Source organism: Notechis scutatus, chromosome 11, assembly GCF_049901735.1.
Source record: "Notechis scutatus isolate UNSWTSFEM ecotype Mainland chromosome 11, rNotScu1.2, whole genome shotgun sequence".
Lineage (NCBI taxonomy): Eukaryota > Metazoa > Chordata > Lepidosauria > Squamata > Elapidae > Notechis > Notechis scutatus.
This window is the reverse complement of record NC_142019.1, coordinates 8321579-8336264: the sequence shown is the minus strand read 5'-3', so window position 1 is coordinate 8336264 and position 14686 is coordinate 8321579. Positions and strand designations below refer to the sequence as shown.

General features: G+C 39.7%; 1 protein-coding gene across 12 annotated transcripts in view; it reads right to left on the bottom strand.

Annotated features, from left to right (window-relative positions):
* The window catches only part of MYO9A (myosin IXA), a 93238-nt gene that overhangs the window by 29351 nt on the left and 49201 nt on the right, over positions 1-14686 (bottom strand). For 6 of the 12 annotated variants that reach the window (XM_087972868.1, XM_087972871.1, XM_087972869.1 and 3 more), the window contains 11 exons: positions 14262-14282; positions 12271-12378; positions 7240-7315; positions 6943-7083; positions 6006-6045; positions 5403-5525; positions 4757-4837; positions 3804-3914; positions 3327-3449; positions 1807-1956; positions 972-1294 (listed from right to left, as the gene is read on the bottom strand). In XM_087972868.1, the coding sequence (XP_087828994.1) occupies positions 972-1294; positions 1807-1956; positions 3327-3449; positions 3804-3914; positions 4757-4837; positions 5403-5525; positions 6006-6045; positions 6943-7083; positions 7240-7315; positions 12271-12378; positions 14262-14282 (1297 nt within the window). The remainder of the gene's footprint in view (positions 1-971; positions 1295-1806; positions 1957-3326; positions 3450-3803; positions 3915-4756; positions 4838-5402; positions 5526-6005; positions 6046-6942; positions 7084-7239; positions 7316-12270; positions 12379-14261; positions 14283-14686) is intronic. The other 6 variants (XM_087972870.1, XM_087972874.1, XM_087972879.1 and 3 more) reach the window with 2 other exon arrangements.

The following is a 14686-nucleotide window of genomic DNA, read 5'->3' as shown; positions in this document are numbered from 1 at the left end:
CTCACACTGGCACGTCCCACAGTCCTCCTGATGATGGAACATGCTTATTCTCATGTATCAAGAAAAAGGTTATATCTTTTTTTTTCTGTTCTAGTGTGGTTTTCCAAAGGCAACAATTGACTCTAATTGTTTTTAAACCAGGATTTACTGCAGTGGTGACGCTTTACATATAGCTTAGTATTATCTATTAACCCAGTTCTTTCTCAGCTTAAGTACTTTCAGATGAGCAACTCCTAGGATTCTCCAACCACAGTGGCCATGATATCAAGATTGGGGGAGACTATGTGGATCACAATCCTCATTCACACACGATAGATAATGATTGTGGTGGTTGAACTAAATTCGAAAAGGCCCATTATATTGGTTAACTGGAGAAGTTGCAGTCCACACATGTTGAATGCAGATGATTATGGAAACTTGGTAACTTACAACTTCATGTCCCCTTTAGAACTGTAAATGAACCCTTAATTAGAAATGTTAAGAGAAGGCATGGGAATTTCCAGGTGCAAAGTGTATGTTTAACTGTTTGAAGCATGCTCTGCCCTCAAATCTTTATTTACAGGGGCTATGTTCATGTGCTAAGCAATAATATATCTGTGTGTGATTTGGGCTGACTACAATTTGTGAATCTAGCCATTATGATTTATGAGCCATAAGATATCGCTTGCTGTACTAAGGAAATAGCGGTTTCTTTTACATACCATAGTGAACAAACGATATACATATGAATCCAGATAAGAGGTTTACCATATTGTAAACCAAATTATTAGAGGGCACTGAACCAATAATTGTAAGTTTTGTAGCTAGGTAAAAGAGCTACTTTATGCAGCAGCATCAGAATATGATCATAAAGAATTAAACTTCTTTGTTCCATTTAAATATCTCTTTTATCATTCATTCAGTCCCAATAACTCCCAAGGTCTTCTTCCATTTGGACGCGGATGTCCCCCCCAAAACAGGGCATGCATTACCTCTGCCGTGCTTTGTAGCCTCGGTAGGCGGCTTGCAACAAAATGATTTTGCTTCTCTTGGCTCTGTAGAGAGTCCTCGTGCGGTAGCTCCGCCAGTGCGCCTGGATAGAGGTTGCTGCAGCATGCCTACATCTTAAGCAGTCCCGCCAAGAGTTCTGGAGAATGAAACCTGCAATCCGCATCTGCTGGAATCTTCGCCGGGCCATGTAACCTCGCCAGTATGCCTGAAGGACCACAGCAGCTTGCTCTAAAAAGGCTGAATGGGTCAGGGATTCTTCCTCTGTTTCAGCTTGCTTCCTTCTCTGATAATGACGCCAACAACGCTGCCCAGGGAATTTGAAGAAAGAAAAAAAAGGGGGGGGGGGGAATACTTTATTGACACAATAATGAGCTTTTATCTGAAGCCGTTAGCTGGAATAGTTCTTGTTAAGTCCTCGTTTTTAATGCTTAAGTACTAATTTCTAATATTATGACAATCCAATGAATTACAAAAAAGTCTTAATGTTTACTGGTTACTGGCATTTTAAAGTGTGTGTTTTAACGCAGACAGAAGTATATACCAATCCATACAAGAATTTTATACTGGCAGCGAGGATGAAGAAAGATGTTCAATCAAAGAATAGTTAGTAATTTTCTTGCATGTGGTATGAATACATTGAATAAAGCTCTCCACTTCTAAAGGAGGCTGGTTTAAGGTTTGGTGCCTTGTATGAATCCATAAAAAAGATAAAGTCAACAATTAGCTTAACTGTATTGTTTAAAGGCAACAGTTGTCTATGCTGAGAGTAAGGGAAACATCCCCAGGGTTTAAGAACAGCATACAGCTGGCCCCAACCTGTATGATCACAGCAGCCTGTCTCATGCTCAGGAAGTGCCTCCTGTACAGCATCGTCCGGAACCAGCTCTGCAATAAGACAATCCTTCGCAAGACCTCCTCGTGCAACAGTCCTTGTAAAAGCTGTCGTCCCTGTTCCTTCATGAACACCTGATGGACAATTGAACAATCACAAATAACGTCATTCCCTTTGTATATTAGCAACCTGGCACACACATATGCTGTCGGCCCTGGAGCCATTTTCTCCTGGCACCTTCAGGGCTGCCACAGAGGAGATGAGTCAAGCTGTGGGAATGGGAGGGTGCGTGTGTTCTGACCAAGGCTCCCTGAGACAGTAACAATCACACACTGTTCCCAAAAACCATTTTTGTCTCATTTCAACAGATGTGAATTATATGCATTCCCAGCCCGTAATGAGTCCCAAACAGTTTGTGAATAGTCCAACAGAAGTCTGCCACAGTCTTTTTTGAGATAAGGCTGATAAGCACCCACCTTTATCTCCCTGGAAATTCTGCCAACGACTAAATTGCCAATTAGCTGTACAAGGCCAAACGGAGCACGAAGTCAACACGGAGCTTCAGAGTTTAAAGTGACCAGAACGAACAAAGTTGCTTCCTGCAAAGGTTCCTGTCCCTTTGCTACTCCCTTATGTCTTATGGGAGGGGCCAATCATCTCCACGCCTTACTCCTGAGTTGCCCCTTTTGTCTTAACTGTTCTTGCCTTCTGGCAGCTCTGCGCAAGCGTGCATTGGGAACAGGCTCCCCCTGTTTTTCTTCCTTGCTGACGTCAGATTCTGGAGGCTTCAAAGTCGGCACATAACCCTCAGATGGCCCTGGCCCCGTCTCTGTGTCGGAAGCAGATCCCTCATCCCAGCCCTCCCCAGACTCCAGGACTGGCCCATGTTCCTCCCCACTGTCCAACTCTGCTGCCAGCTCCGCAGGCCGCCGGCGACCACAACACGGGGAGGTAGAGATAGCTAGGGGATTGTAGCCAAAATAAAATTCTTTCCTCTGAGAACCAAGGACTTTCCCACCAGGTGCAAGGAGCTGGGATCTGAGACCAAGTGACCCTTGGACTGTGGCTGGATTGGACCATGTGATGGACTGCATGGGCAGGGGGAACTTTTACTTTTAACTAGGGGGAAACCCGAGGGGGGTTTAGAGTCGGGTTTCCCCAGACGTGCCAATATGGCATGCCTAATAAATCTATACTTTGAGGAATATGCCTGCCTTGGGAGTTTCGATTCTGTTGGGTGTGTTACTTGGAACCCTGACACATGCCTTCCCCCCGCCCCCCCAGTAAAACATCTGCAACTGTGCATGCGTCAGAAGACCCACCCTGATCCTTCCAGACTCTTTTTACAGAGAGATTAATTTGATTCTAATCATCCCTCGGAACTAATGATAAAAAGATAGGATTTTTGAAATCCAAGCAGGACTTTTTTCCAAGGACACACGAGGAAAGAACATTCCCCCTCTCCTTTGACATTTGTCCAGAAACAGTAGTAGTTGGATCTTACCATGGTTCGTCCAACTTGGAAACTATCTGAGTTGGTCTTTGTCTTTTTGAAGAAGCCTTCAATATTCTGCTTGGATGGGACAGTGCCTCGTGGGAGAAGTACGTGGAAGTGGTCTACAAAATCCTGGCAATTTAGACACACCATCATCACATTGTTACATTTATAAACTCTTCACATGCCAAACATGAAAGGAAATCAGGTTAGCAAACTGTATATAACACTTTTCAATACACAAACGTAAAAGAAAATGTCCCTTAAATCTTGAAGAAATACAAATAGCCTGAGGCAGTTCACAAGACATACTATCACGCACACCTCTGTAAATTGGGAAGTAGGTTGGATTTTTTGGGCCATATATTTCTTAAGGTCTTATTTAAAAAAATAAAATAAACAAAACTAATTAAATCCAGCCAATTCCCCTGCTTTCAGATTATTTATACTAGAATCTTTCAGAGAATCAAGGAAGAATAATCTCACCTGGAAAAAATATTTACAGCTATATCCTGACTGTCGGATGCGTACTGTCTCAAGCATGCCTGTGTACCGCAGTTGTCTAAGCACCAAGTTATCATTGAACCTCAAGGGGAGCTGAAAAAGCAAAATACACAGCTTGAACCAACTTGCCTGCAGAACCAGCTATGCATGATAACTCATTTCTAGGTTTGTACGTTTTTAAATGGAGCCAACAGTACATTAGCAAAGTAGCAAATTGTCCCACTTTTTAAGCCTAACAATGTTGTAGAGTTTTGTCCACCTTACTACTGACAAGAAACTGGCTCGGTCTCAAAACAGAATATACAAACATCTACAAGCGTGACTTAATGCCTATCTTAGTGTGAACATCTTTGCAGATGTTAATCCTCTGCCCTGTTTAGCAACAAAAAAAGGCAACAGGAAGTTAATAGTATTGCTTATGAAATCATGAATATTGTATTATGATATGCCTAATAGTCATTGGACACAAGACTGCAACCTTTTTTGTAAAATAAAAGCAAGTTTAGAGCCCAACATTCTGTTCCATGCACAATTTGTCACAGCCAGATGACCTCACATCTATGAACTCTGCAGTCACAGTTCTAGCCAAGAGCCAAATTTGGAAGGGAAAAAAACCACGGAATATTCCACATTAATATTGCTTCCATAATATGTTTTCATCCAGCAGATAATAAGGGAATGTTTTATACCCACCAAAATTATTCAGTCTGCAAATTGATTCACTAAAGGCATGTCAAAAATTAGAATTTTAAAATCAATTTTTCTACATTACTATTTGAGCTGACTTAAAGCCCTGGTGTTCAATATCTCATTTTGATATTTGATATTTTAAGGGAATGTGTCTTATTCTTCTTTCTGTAATCTTTAGCTATGTGACAAATCACAGGTTGAATGTATTTCAGCTGCAAATCACTTGGCGTTGGGGAAAGGTTTACCTTCTCCGCATTGGAGCGAATGCATTTGACAAAATAGGGCTCTGCCTGCCCAAGAGTCTCCATCAACTTGGTAAGTGAAGCCTGCAGAACAAAACACAGCATTGGCTTTTGCAATCGTTATTTAGGCTTTGCGAGAATAGAAGCAGATACCCCAATAAAACCATCTAGCAGCTGCTGTGCTCAAACAGTGCAGAAAAGAGGGAGGATTCAATGGAGGCGCTGAAATTTGTTCATGCTTAACTACAAGCTTTTAGTTAGTATAGAGAGAGAGAGCTGGCTTGGTGCCATTATCTAGGCCAGCATGTTAAGATTCTTCTTCCTCCTCCTCCCACTGAACCAGCCCAAAATAACCTTGATTTTCTCTGAAAGTAGAGCCACACAGGACTAAATATCTAAAAGCAGGTTTTTCAAACTTAAAGTGTTCCATGACAATTGATGGGGTCCATGAAAAACAAAAGATTTTTTTTTCCTAAAGAGCTATTTAAAAAAAATCTCTAGAGGCTTTTCCTCTTGTTCAGCTGTTTTTGAGAATTTATTTTCCTAACCAACAGAATCCATAGCCTGAAAACGTCTGACTGACATGCTTATTCCCACTCCCACCCCCAGATTTACACTTTCTCGAACCAAACAACTGCAAGGAAGTAACCTGGAACTGGGCACTGATGCTTGGAGGTTTCTTCTTCTTGTGAAGATGGAGAAGAGACTTCGTGATACGATCATGCAGAGTCAGATTTGTCAGGTGCTTGAGGGATTTCACCTCCAGCAAGTGCTGAGAAAGCAGAAAAGCAGAAAAAATTTGGAAGAAACTTAAATCAAGTCAAGAAACACCCTTGAGAGGCACACAGTGCAATGTAGGGCTACAAACAAACATCCCACATCTTTGCCTTGGATGCCAAAGAAGGTTAACTAGCATAAGAATTATCATATTATTTATTATCTGTTGATAAATATGATAAATATTATCTATTGATAAATACGTTGCCATAATTTCTGCCACGGTCAACAAGTTACTTATGCATGCAGATTTATTACATCCATGTGAGAAAAAGCATTTTTGTGGATGGACTTATATAGGGATAATATCCTCTAAGCAAATAAGTTAAGTGATCTGTACGCTGCGTTTTGAATACGTATTTGTATGCAGGGCTTGTAATTTTTTACAACGCGTAGGGAAGAACTATCATGCCTGAAGTAACTCTTAACTAGATCCATTAGCTGTGCTTTCAGCCAAGTAACAGAATTCTCTCACCTTTGGTAGGCTGGGCTTGACTTTAAAGTTCTTGTTTCGCCTATGGAAGATAAGAACCAAATAAATGCAGCTTTACACTGTTAATCTATAAATATTTCATGACCAAAAGGCTTGATTTGGACATAACATCAAGCATGAGCTCGGGGTTCATGTGACTCCTTATTTTATATATATAATATATATATAATTTCTCTCTCTCTCTATAATGTAATGTAATGTAATGTAATGTAATGTAATGTAATGTAATGTAATGTCATACATACATACATACATACATACATACATACATACATGACGGCTGCAGTGTCCCGGGATCATGTGACTGGTTTTTTTTGCACCTTTTGGCAAACAATGTCAATGGGGAAGCCAGATTCACTGAACAACTTAAGAAATGCAATGATTCCCTTAAAACTGTGGCAAGAAAAGTAGGAAAACACACTTAACAAGTATCTTGCTTAGCAACACAAATTTTGGGCTCAATTGTGGTTCTACGTCGAGCACTACCCAGGGGTGGGATGGTACTGATTCTGCCCGGCTCTATAGAACCAGTAGCTCTGAAGAGCAGCAGACACCAAACTGGTTCTGTGTTTGCTGATGTTTGGCCCACCCGCCTGCTCTTACTTGTCCTTTATTTCCTGCTTTTTCAACCTCAACTGCTTTGCGTGGCACAGCTGAGGTTGAAAAAGCAGGGAAAAAGAGGCTTTTCAAACTCTGCGCACCCATGCGCAGTGCTTGTCAGCTGTCCGGGTGGCACAGTTTAAGGTTTGTTTACACGCACGGGCAACCAAAACGTAGTCACCAAACCGGTAGTAACACCGGTTGAATCCCACCCCTGGGACTACCTGTACCAAGGACCAACTTTTTTTAAAAAACCCTCCCTCGTCCTACATCTAGGGTTATCCAAGCCACCTTTGAACAAATGCAAATAGTCACTAACATGAGAATGCCGTGGGCACGCTCCAAAAGCTTGCTGCTTGTCGAATTCACAAATATCCCGTCTTTGTCAAGGAAACTGCTGGGGCTGGAGAGTCGGCATTGTCTGAGGCCCATCCTGCTATTCCACACGCCGTAGGCATCGCTGCAAGGCATGGAAGGCGTACATTTTTTTACTTTTCACAGAGAATGGGAAAGAAAAATGTCAAGTTATTGGAAAGGAGAAATGCATCGAACAGCACGGTCCTGGCATCGTAGCAGAGATGTCAATTTTTTTCGGCTGTCTGATGGATCCACTTACCGCTGGCTTTTCTCGTTAATCGTGTTAACTCCCTGCAGGTCAGAAAGGGGTGTTCTCGGCCGTTTCCGAGCAATACCTGTAGCAGCACATCAATAAAAAAAAGAATGTAATGTTCCATTTTGCGTGGAAGGAGATTCACCGGATCACATTTGAAAAGGACTGTTGCAATGTAGGCTAAAAAAAATGGAACATGCTGGGAACAGGGAGACAATAGGATTGTATTATGGTGTGAGGTGAAGTGATACATTCGACAGGCTTTTAAAAATAAAGGAAACCATTTTCTATTTGGTTGCCATTAAAAAAACAACAACTTGTCATTCTACATAGGAGCCGTATTTTAACTTGAAGGTGCATATCCCCTTTTTTCAGGGGCAAAAACCAAGGGGATGTTGTCAGTCAAGTTGCCTGGCATTAAAATCATTGGCTGTCATAATTCAGATACCAGTTTCTATGGAGATTCTCAATCGTCCAGGTGGTTGTCCCAAAGTGCTTTTTCAAAAGGCAATTGGACTTTCTTGGTTTTTGCTTGAAGGCATTTTGTTTCTGATTTCCGAGAAGTTTCTTCAGTTCTGACTGAATGGTGGAGGATGGAAGGATTTATATTCCTTGCAGTCATCTGGTCTTTAGCATTCTCACTCTTGCTTGCAGATGACTGCAAAGAATATAAATCCTTCCATTCTCTATCATTCAGTCAGAATTGTAGAAGCTTCCTGGATGAGAAATGAAATGTCTTCAAGCAAAAACGAAGAAAGTCCAGCTTCCTTTTGAAAAAGCACATTTGGGATAAGATGCAAGTTGGAACGTATTTTTAAAACGTTCTTAACCATGATCAGAATATCTGAAAATTGTTTCACTCTCCCAATTACCTACACTTGTTAACCATCTGGGAAATACAGACCATATGACTGCAATAACTTTTTGCAAAATGAAGCCTCTGATTGCTGCTAACAACAGCAATTTTTCTGGTGCTTTTTTTTTTTAAAATATGCTATGATTCATAGCTGCTGCATGGCTTTAGCAACCAGAGTTTAAAAAGGACACTTTGCTATTTTTGGTCTCTCCATTCCTGCCTGAAGCACAATCTCTATGGACATTTGCTTTATCAATAACCAATAGAAAATTGCACTTATTCCAGTCTAAAAGCTTTTGTCCTTGGCTTAAAATATTGCACTCCACACTTTAGAACAGCTAATGCTTTTTTTATAATCTGAAAGCTCATACTACCAATATGAATGTTTTTGGTAATTGTTCTTTTGACCACAAAACCACAAGCTTCTATTCTAATTTCACCTCCAATGTGAATTCACTTCGTGGTTTTAAGAAACCCTCTTTTAAACTGTGGTCCTACCTATCTAGTTCACAGGGTGAACAGCGCTTCACATTCTTTTTAAAGTAATAATTGTTATTGGGAGTTTCAAAATAGAAAGATAAAAAGCTAATACAAAATATGACAAATATAAAAAAGGTAAAAGTAAAAAATACAGAGAGAAGAAAAGGTGGAAGAGAAAAAGGAAGGATAGATAATTACATATAAATATAAAAAGAAATAAAAATTCCATAAAGGTGTTTGGAAATTCAGAGAGCTAACATAGTCACTGTAACTCTAAAGTAACTGTGTGTTTTAATGGGATCGTATAATAACTGTGGAGCACAGCTGTGTGATTTTGGGAAAAGACAAGATTGCTGTACAGATTTCTAGATAACAATTATTGTAGCAGTGTCACTAATTTACTCTTCTATAAATTACATGCTTAGAAATCCCTCCCCCCCCCCCAAAAAAACCAATTACTATTATTTTCAGGGTCTGTTGCCATAAGGGTTTCCTGACATTAAAAAGTAGATTATAGTTTTGAGAATCAGTGAATTTCATACAACTTTTTTTTTGCCCTCAAAATAGATTAGCCAAGCTAAGCTAATATGTAAAATGGGACAGGACTTACAGCTACCAACTGAAATGGATATTTTTCCCCAGCCAAATATTACTGTCTACAAAGATCTGGAGAAGAAGAACAAAACAAACACTGAGACAGATCTGTAACTGTTTTCTCACACTTTTCTTTAGTAACAATTCCAATTGAAAAGTTACAAATCTGTCTGTGATAATCAAAAATGTGTTATGTCATGGAGTCAACAAACTAAAACATTATAGCTTTAAATCTTATTGTATTCATCTAAATAAGCCAACATGGTAATATTGTAATTCCTAATTTTCTTAGGAAGTACCTCATTCCCACCCCTTAAAATTAATACTTAATTTCATTTTTCTTTTGCAGCCTTTAAACCAGCACGTATAACCTTAATGCAGAGTTTCCCAACTTTTCTGGCTGGGTGGACCAGTGGGGAAAAGGAAGAGTGGGGATAGTTCCACATGGGCGTGTGGCAAGCGCATACATGTGTGTAGCTACATTTGCACGAGCGGTGTGCACATGCGCCCACTCTCATTCAAATGGAGACTATGTATATGTGCTCACCCATTGCTCATGCAAGTGGGGACATATGTGTGCTCGCCCACTGTTTCCACAGCCTGATTGCAAACAGCTCATGGCCACTAGTGGGCTGCAGCCCAGAGTTCAGTACCTCTGATCTAATGCATGAATAATAAAGCTCATGCACACTTTAATGAAGGATGTTATTAATAGGCTGTAAGGAAATTCAAAATCAGGAGTTAAGGAAAAAATTCTCTTATCAATCTGTGTCTATTAACAGGGAGTCAGAAGGGATTAGATGGGCAAAACAAAAAGGAAGATCTTTGCAAATATTTCTGCTGGATCCACTGACCTGAAATTGGTGACATGAGATTATTCCAAAGTTATAAAAGCCTAAGCAAAGAGTAGCAACTTCTGAGATTATGTCAATCATAATTTATTACATTATGTATTTACCCACATGGAAAGCCAATTTTCTGTAAAATAAACTGTAAACCTCATCGCTTGGCAGAAAACAGATAATTTTACGTAACAGAGAAATGCAATGACTACATTAATAACTTTGTAGTATCTGAATTTGTCTGGTCGCTAGAGCCAACGACTTTAGAAAACTTGAATATTGTATCCAAATCACTAAACTTCAGTGTAAGTACAAAAACAGAGAGTCAGCCAGCCATTATTTTATGTAAAACTATAGAATTCTGGTTGCCTGATCTCCAAAAAAGATCCGGTAGAATCAGCATAAGACAACAGCTGAAAAAGTCTCCAAATTGGTACCCTCCCAGCAACTCTCTTCCCTCCAAGCCTGCAGAGCTAAAACCTTTACTGCACAGGCTGAGAACTATGCTCAAAATGATGGGGAATCGGGTGGAGGGACATCAGACTTGGGAAGACCAAGACTAAGGCATTCCTTCCTTCTGGACCAGGAAAAAAAAACAACAACTGATTAATGGGGTGACATTGCTATTTTTTTCCAAGATTTGAACAGCGTGAAAAGTGATACAGTTTTCCATCTTGAATCCTAAAATTCAAAGCTTCATTAGGAATAGACCTGGAGGATAAACAAGTACCTTTTCAAATTAAATACTGCACAACTTGCTAGATTTTATTATTATACCATAAGGCAATAGCTACCAATGCTGATGCTTGGTTTACTTTCATGAATAGTTTGATCAATAGCTATTCAACATAATGATAATTGGGTCTTTACATTTTATTTTCTTTGATACAAAAAAAACCATAATTAGGCTGTTGGCTTCCAGCTCTCTGTGTTGGATTAGATACTTTTTATAGGGACTAACAGACCAATTCTTATGCAGTTTTATTTAGACTTGGTTTTGAATTAGAAACACAGCCAGAAAAGGTTATATAAACCCCTAAAATCACTCTCCCAAATCACATCATCTGTTCAGCAAAGAAATCCTCTTACGTCAAGACTTACCATCTACATCATCTTCACACAGGGCACCCATCTTTGTGGGAGATGGCACTCCAGGATATATTCAAGATATACATGAGATATATGTGCAGTTTCTTTATTCATATAAACAGCGATATGTTATTTGCTACAAACCTTTATACTCAAAGAAGGGAAGGGAACCAATAACTTGCTTTCTGGAACAATTTATTGAATTGTTGATCAATAAAAAAATATATCTCCATTTGTTCCTACACAAAGAGTCAGGCACACTTTGGATATAAAATCTAGTCGCCCCTTTCTGAAGAGCAGCGATGAGGCATATGGTCATTCAAATGAAGTTATCTCGCCATGGCGTACGCAAAGCTGTTTAATGAGCAAGTTAGCATCATGGTACCCTTGGACAGGGTCTCAATGTAGCTGTTACACTGAAACACCATGCGCTATTCTTTATGGCAGAGGGGGTTATGTTTCATGCTGCTGGATCCCTTCTCCTCCCACAACAGGAATCCAGCCATCATTAGTAACAAAGGCAAGGGGGGGCCTGGTTTTCATGCAGGACTAGTTCATTATGTAACAAACAGAAGTGAGGAGAAGGAAATGGAGACCAAGGGCATCTTTGCCATTCTCTAGAATGAAAGGAGTTCTCTGACAGCTTACCGGTTTCACGTAAGCTGCACTAAAGCCGTTAAATCCTAGGTAAATGTTATTGTATAAAAAGGGAGAAAAAAAGGGAATGAAAAATATGGTCAGATTCTGCTAAAAGTTTCTGTCTCTCTCTCTCCCTATATATATATATATAAATATATAAAGATTTAATGCTTTTCAGCAAATTCTTCCTTTAGCATCTCCTTCATTTCTTCTAAAGGCCACTGCTACAGAAGAATTTTGAGGCAATCTCCGGAAACTCTGGGAAATCATCAATAATTACTTTGACCAAATGATTCAAATGCTGCAGAGGGGTTTGCGATCAAGGTACGGTCCAGGGCACTGACAGTTAATCTCTAACGCTCACTTTGCCTAGAAAATCCTTGACTCTAAAACTACCTTCCAAATGCTCTCTGGTTTATGATCTCAGGTCGGTCTGAGCATGGCTGCCCACCCTGGCTAACACAGCTGGCTCCTGGTTTCCATTTCCTGCTGCGTGTGAGTGTCATGTCAGAGAGATGGTGGAATATGGCGCCTTACTGTACTTCTCCTCCTTGCATCTCTGTAGAATCTCTAAGCTCCTCTGGTGAACTGGGTGATGGAGAAAGCTAAAACTATCCACATTTTTCAAAACAGCATCATCATGCCCTTCGGGAAGCAAAACAAAAACATGGAGAAAAGAGAAAGATTACATAAGCAGAAAACCAAGGAAGATTCAAGAACAAGCGCGGACAATGCCTGACTGACACAGAGTGTTTCAAACCTCCTGTTCACTGTTTCAAGCAGTTCTGGTGAATGGACAAGGTGTGTTATTTATTGAAGAAATGTATAATAAACCCTAGATAAGGGGTCTCCAACCTTGACAACTTTAAGACTTTTGGACTTTTAACTCCCAGAATTCTCCAGCCAGCATAGCTGGCTGGAGAATTCTGGGAGTTGAAGTCCACAGGCCTTAAATTGGCCAAGGTTGGACACCCCTGCCCTAGAGTCTTTCAAGTATAATTTAAGTACAGAAAAGGTAGCTGGGATGGCTTAACCTGGCCTACGCAGTTTTCATAAGCTAGAAACAACACTGAAAGCGCTGCAGATTGTAACATGCGTTTTATTAAAACTTAATATCCCTACTGTTTTAATCAAATATGTGTCTATCAAGTATACTGATGCTTAATAGGGGTTGATTAGCTCAGATATAAATGCATCCATTTCTGGTGATCAAAACCAATTATACATTTCCACAGTGCTCCTTAACGCATGGAACTTTTAGCCACAAAGCCACCAATTCCAATTCCAGGTTAGTCTGCTCATTCTTGACTTGCAACAATCATATTCAATGAGCTTATCATTCTATACTGGAAAGGTCAAATTTTGCAACGGAGACATAAAATGTTAAGACCAATTTAAGCTGGGTGCCTTATCTGCAAGAAATCCTTTCAGGCAGGACTCAAGAGGAGAGCCAATGCAGTCTGGGAAAAGTAGACCAAATGGTAGCCAGGGAAACGCAAGACTGAAATTCCTCCAGTACAGCTAATATAAGACTGGCTTTTCAATTTGAATTATATAATTCTCATGTATCTAAGGAGCAAAGCAGAAAGGATTCCAAGAGTGCAGGTGCTGTGCCTGTTATAAGCTTTGAAGGTGTTTATCTTGGCTATCTTGAACTCTACAAAGCTAGATAGGGATTCCCTTGAGTCCACCTTGACAATGTTTTTGGAATTGGTTTGCCATTGCTACCTTCTTCTAGGTGGGGGGGGGGAGAGAGAGAGAGAGAGGGAGAGGGAGAGAGAGAGAGAGACTAGCACTAGCCCAAAGTCATCCAGCTGGTTTTGTGCCTAAGGCAGAACTAGCACTCAAGAGATCTCTGGTTTCTAGCTGTGTATTTTTAATCACTACACCAAACTGGCTCTTTCTGGCATAATTATTGTAAATTTGTTCTGTATGTTTGAGAGATTATGTGATTCAAGTTATCCCTCTTTAATTAATACCATTTGGAAATGGCAACTGATGGCACAAATTCCAGCAGTTTTCTTTTTCTTGGTTAAATCACTGGCCAGATTCACACATCACTTTAAGTGACAAACTATAATGGGTAGAATACATAACCCAATAAAGCCAGAAACAGCCATTTATAGTGTAGCGTGGACATAAATTCAGCTGTTGTGTCTTTGTAATGGAATAGATCTGTACTGGCAGAAACACTGGAGCAGCACAAAAACAGCCCAGAAGAGAAAGACAAACCAAATACCAAAGACAATAGTTGGTAGCATGATACTGACAAAACACTAAAGACAAAAGATTTAAAAAAAGAAGATGATTCTATATCAGAGACATCCCAGGAGTGCTAATCATGTCCAAACCTGTGATTTTTAAAAAATATTATAATTATAAATCTTGAAAGTTGGTGATTATGGAATTAATCATCAGATATTCATCTTGGAATTTGACTCTCTTATCAGAATCAGAAATTATCATTAGATTTTCATGGATTGTTTCTTACTGAAAGTTTAAATAGAAAAGAATGTGGAAAAAATTACCTTTGGCTATCAAGGCACAACCTGCCAATATAATATATAATATTATTTACAGACTCAGTGGATTAAGCACATTTCTGACAATAACATATGACTGATTCTATATTCTCAGATTTTACCACAAATGCACATGTAGAAAAAGGCCACTATAAGAACACAAGTACTTCAGAAGCAGCATTGCAAATGAATATTAATATTTCAACCCAAATCTGTTTTCACAACCGCACACTGAACAGCAACAAGAATAACACGAAAACCAGACATGGGCATGAGATACTTCCCATCTGTTGTCTGAATCAGCTTAGGTAGATTTTAGAGGAGAATTCAAAAAAGCCTTGAGGCAATCTTTTAACCTTCAGACAATGTATATCATTTAACAGCATCTAAAACCAGATATGCATTTTCTGAAGGAGGAGGAAGAGGGGAAA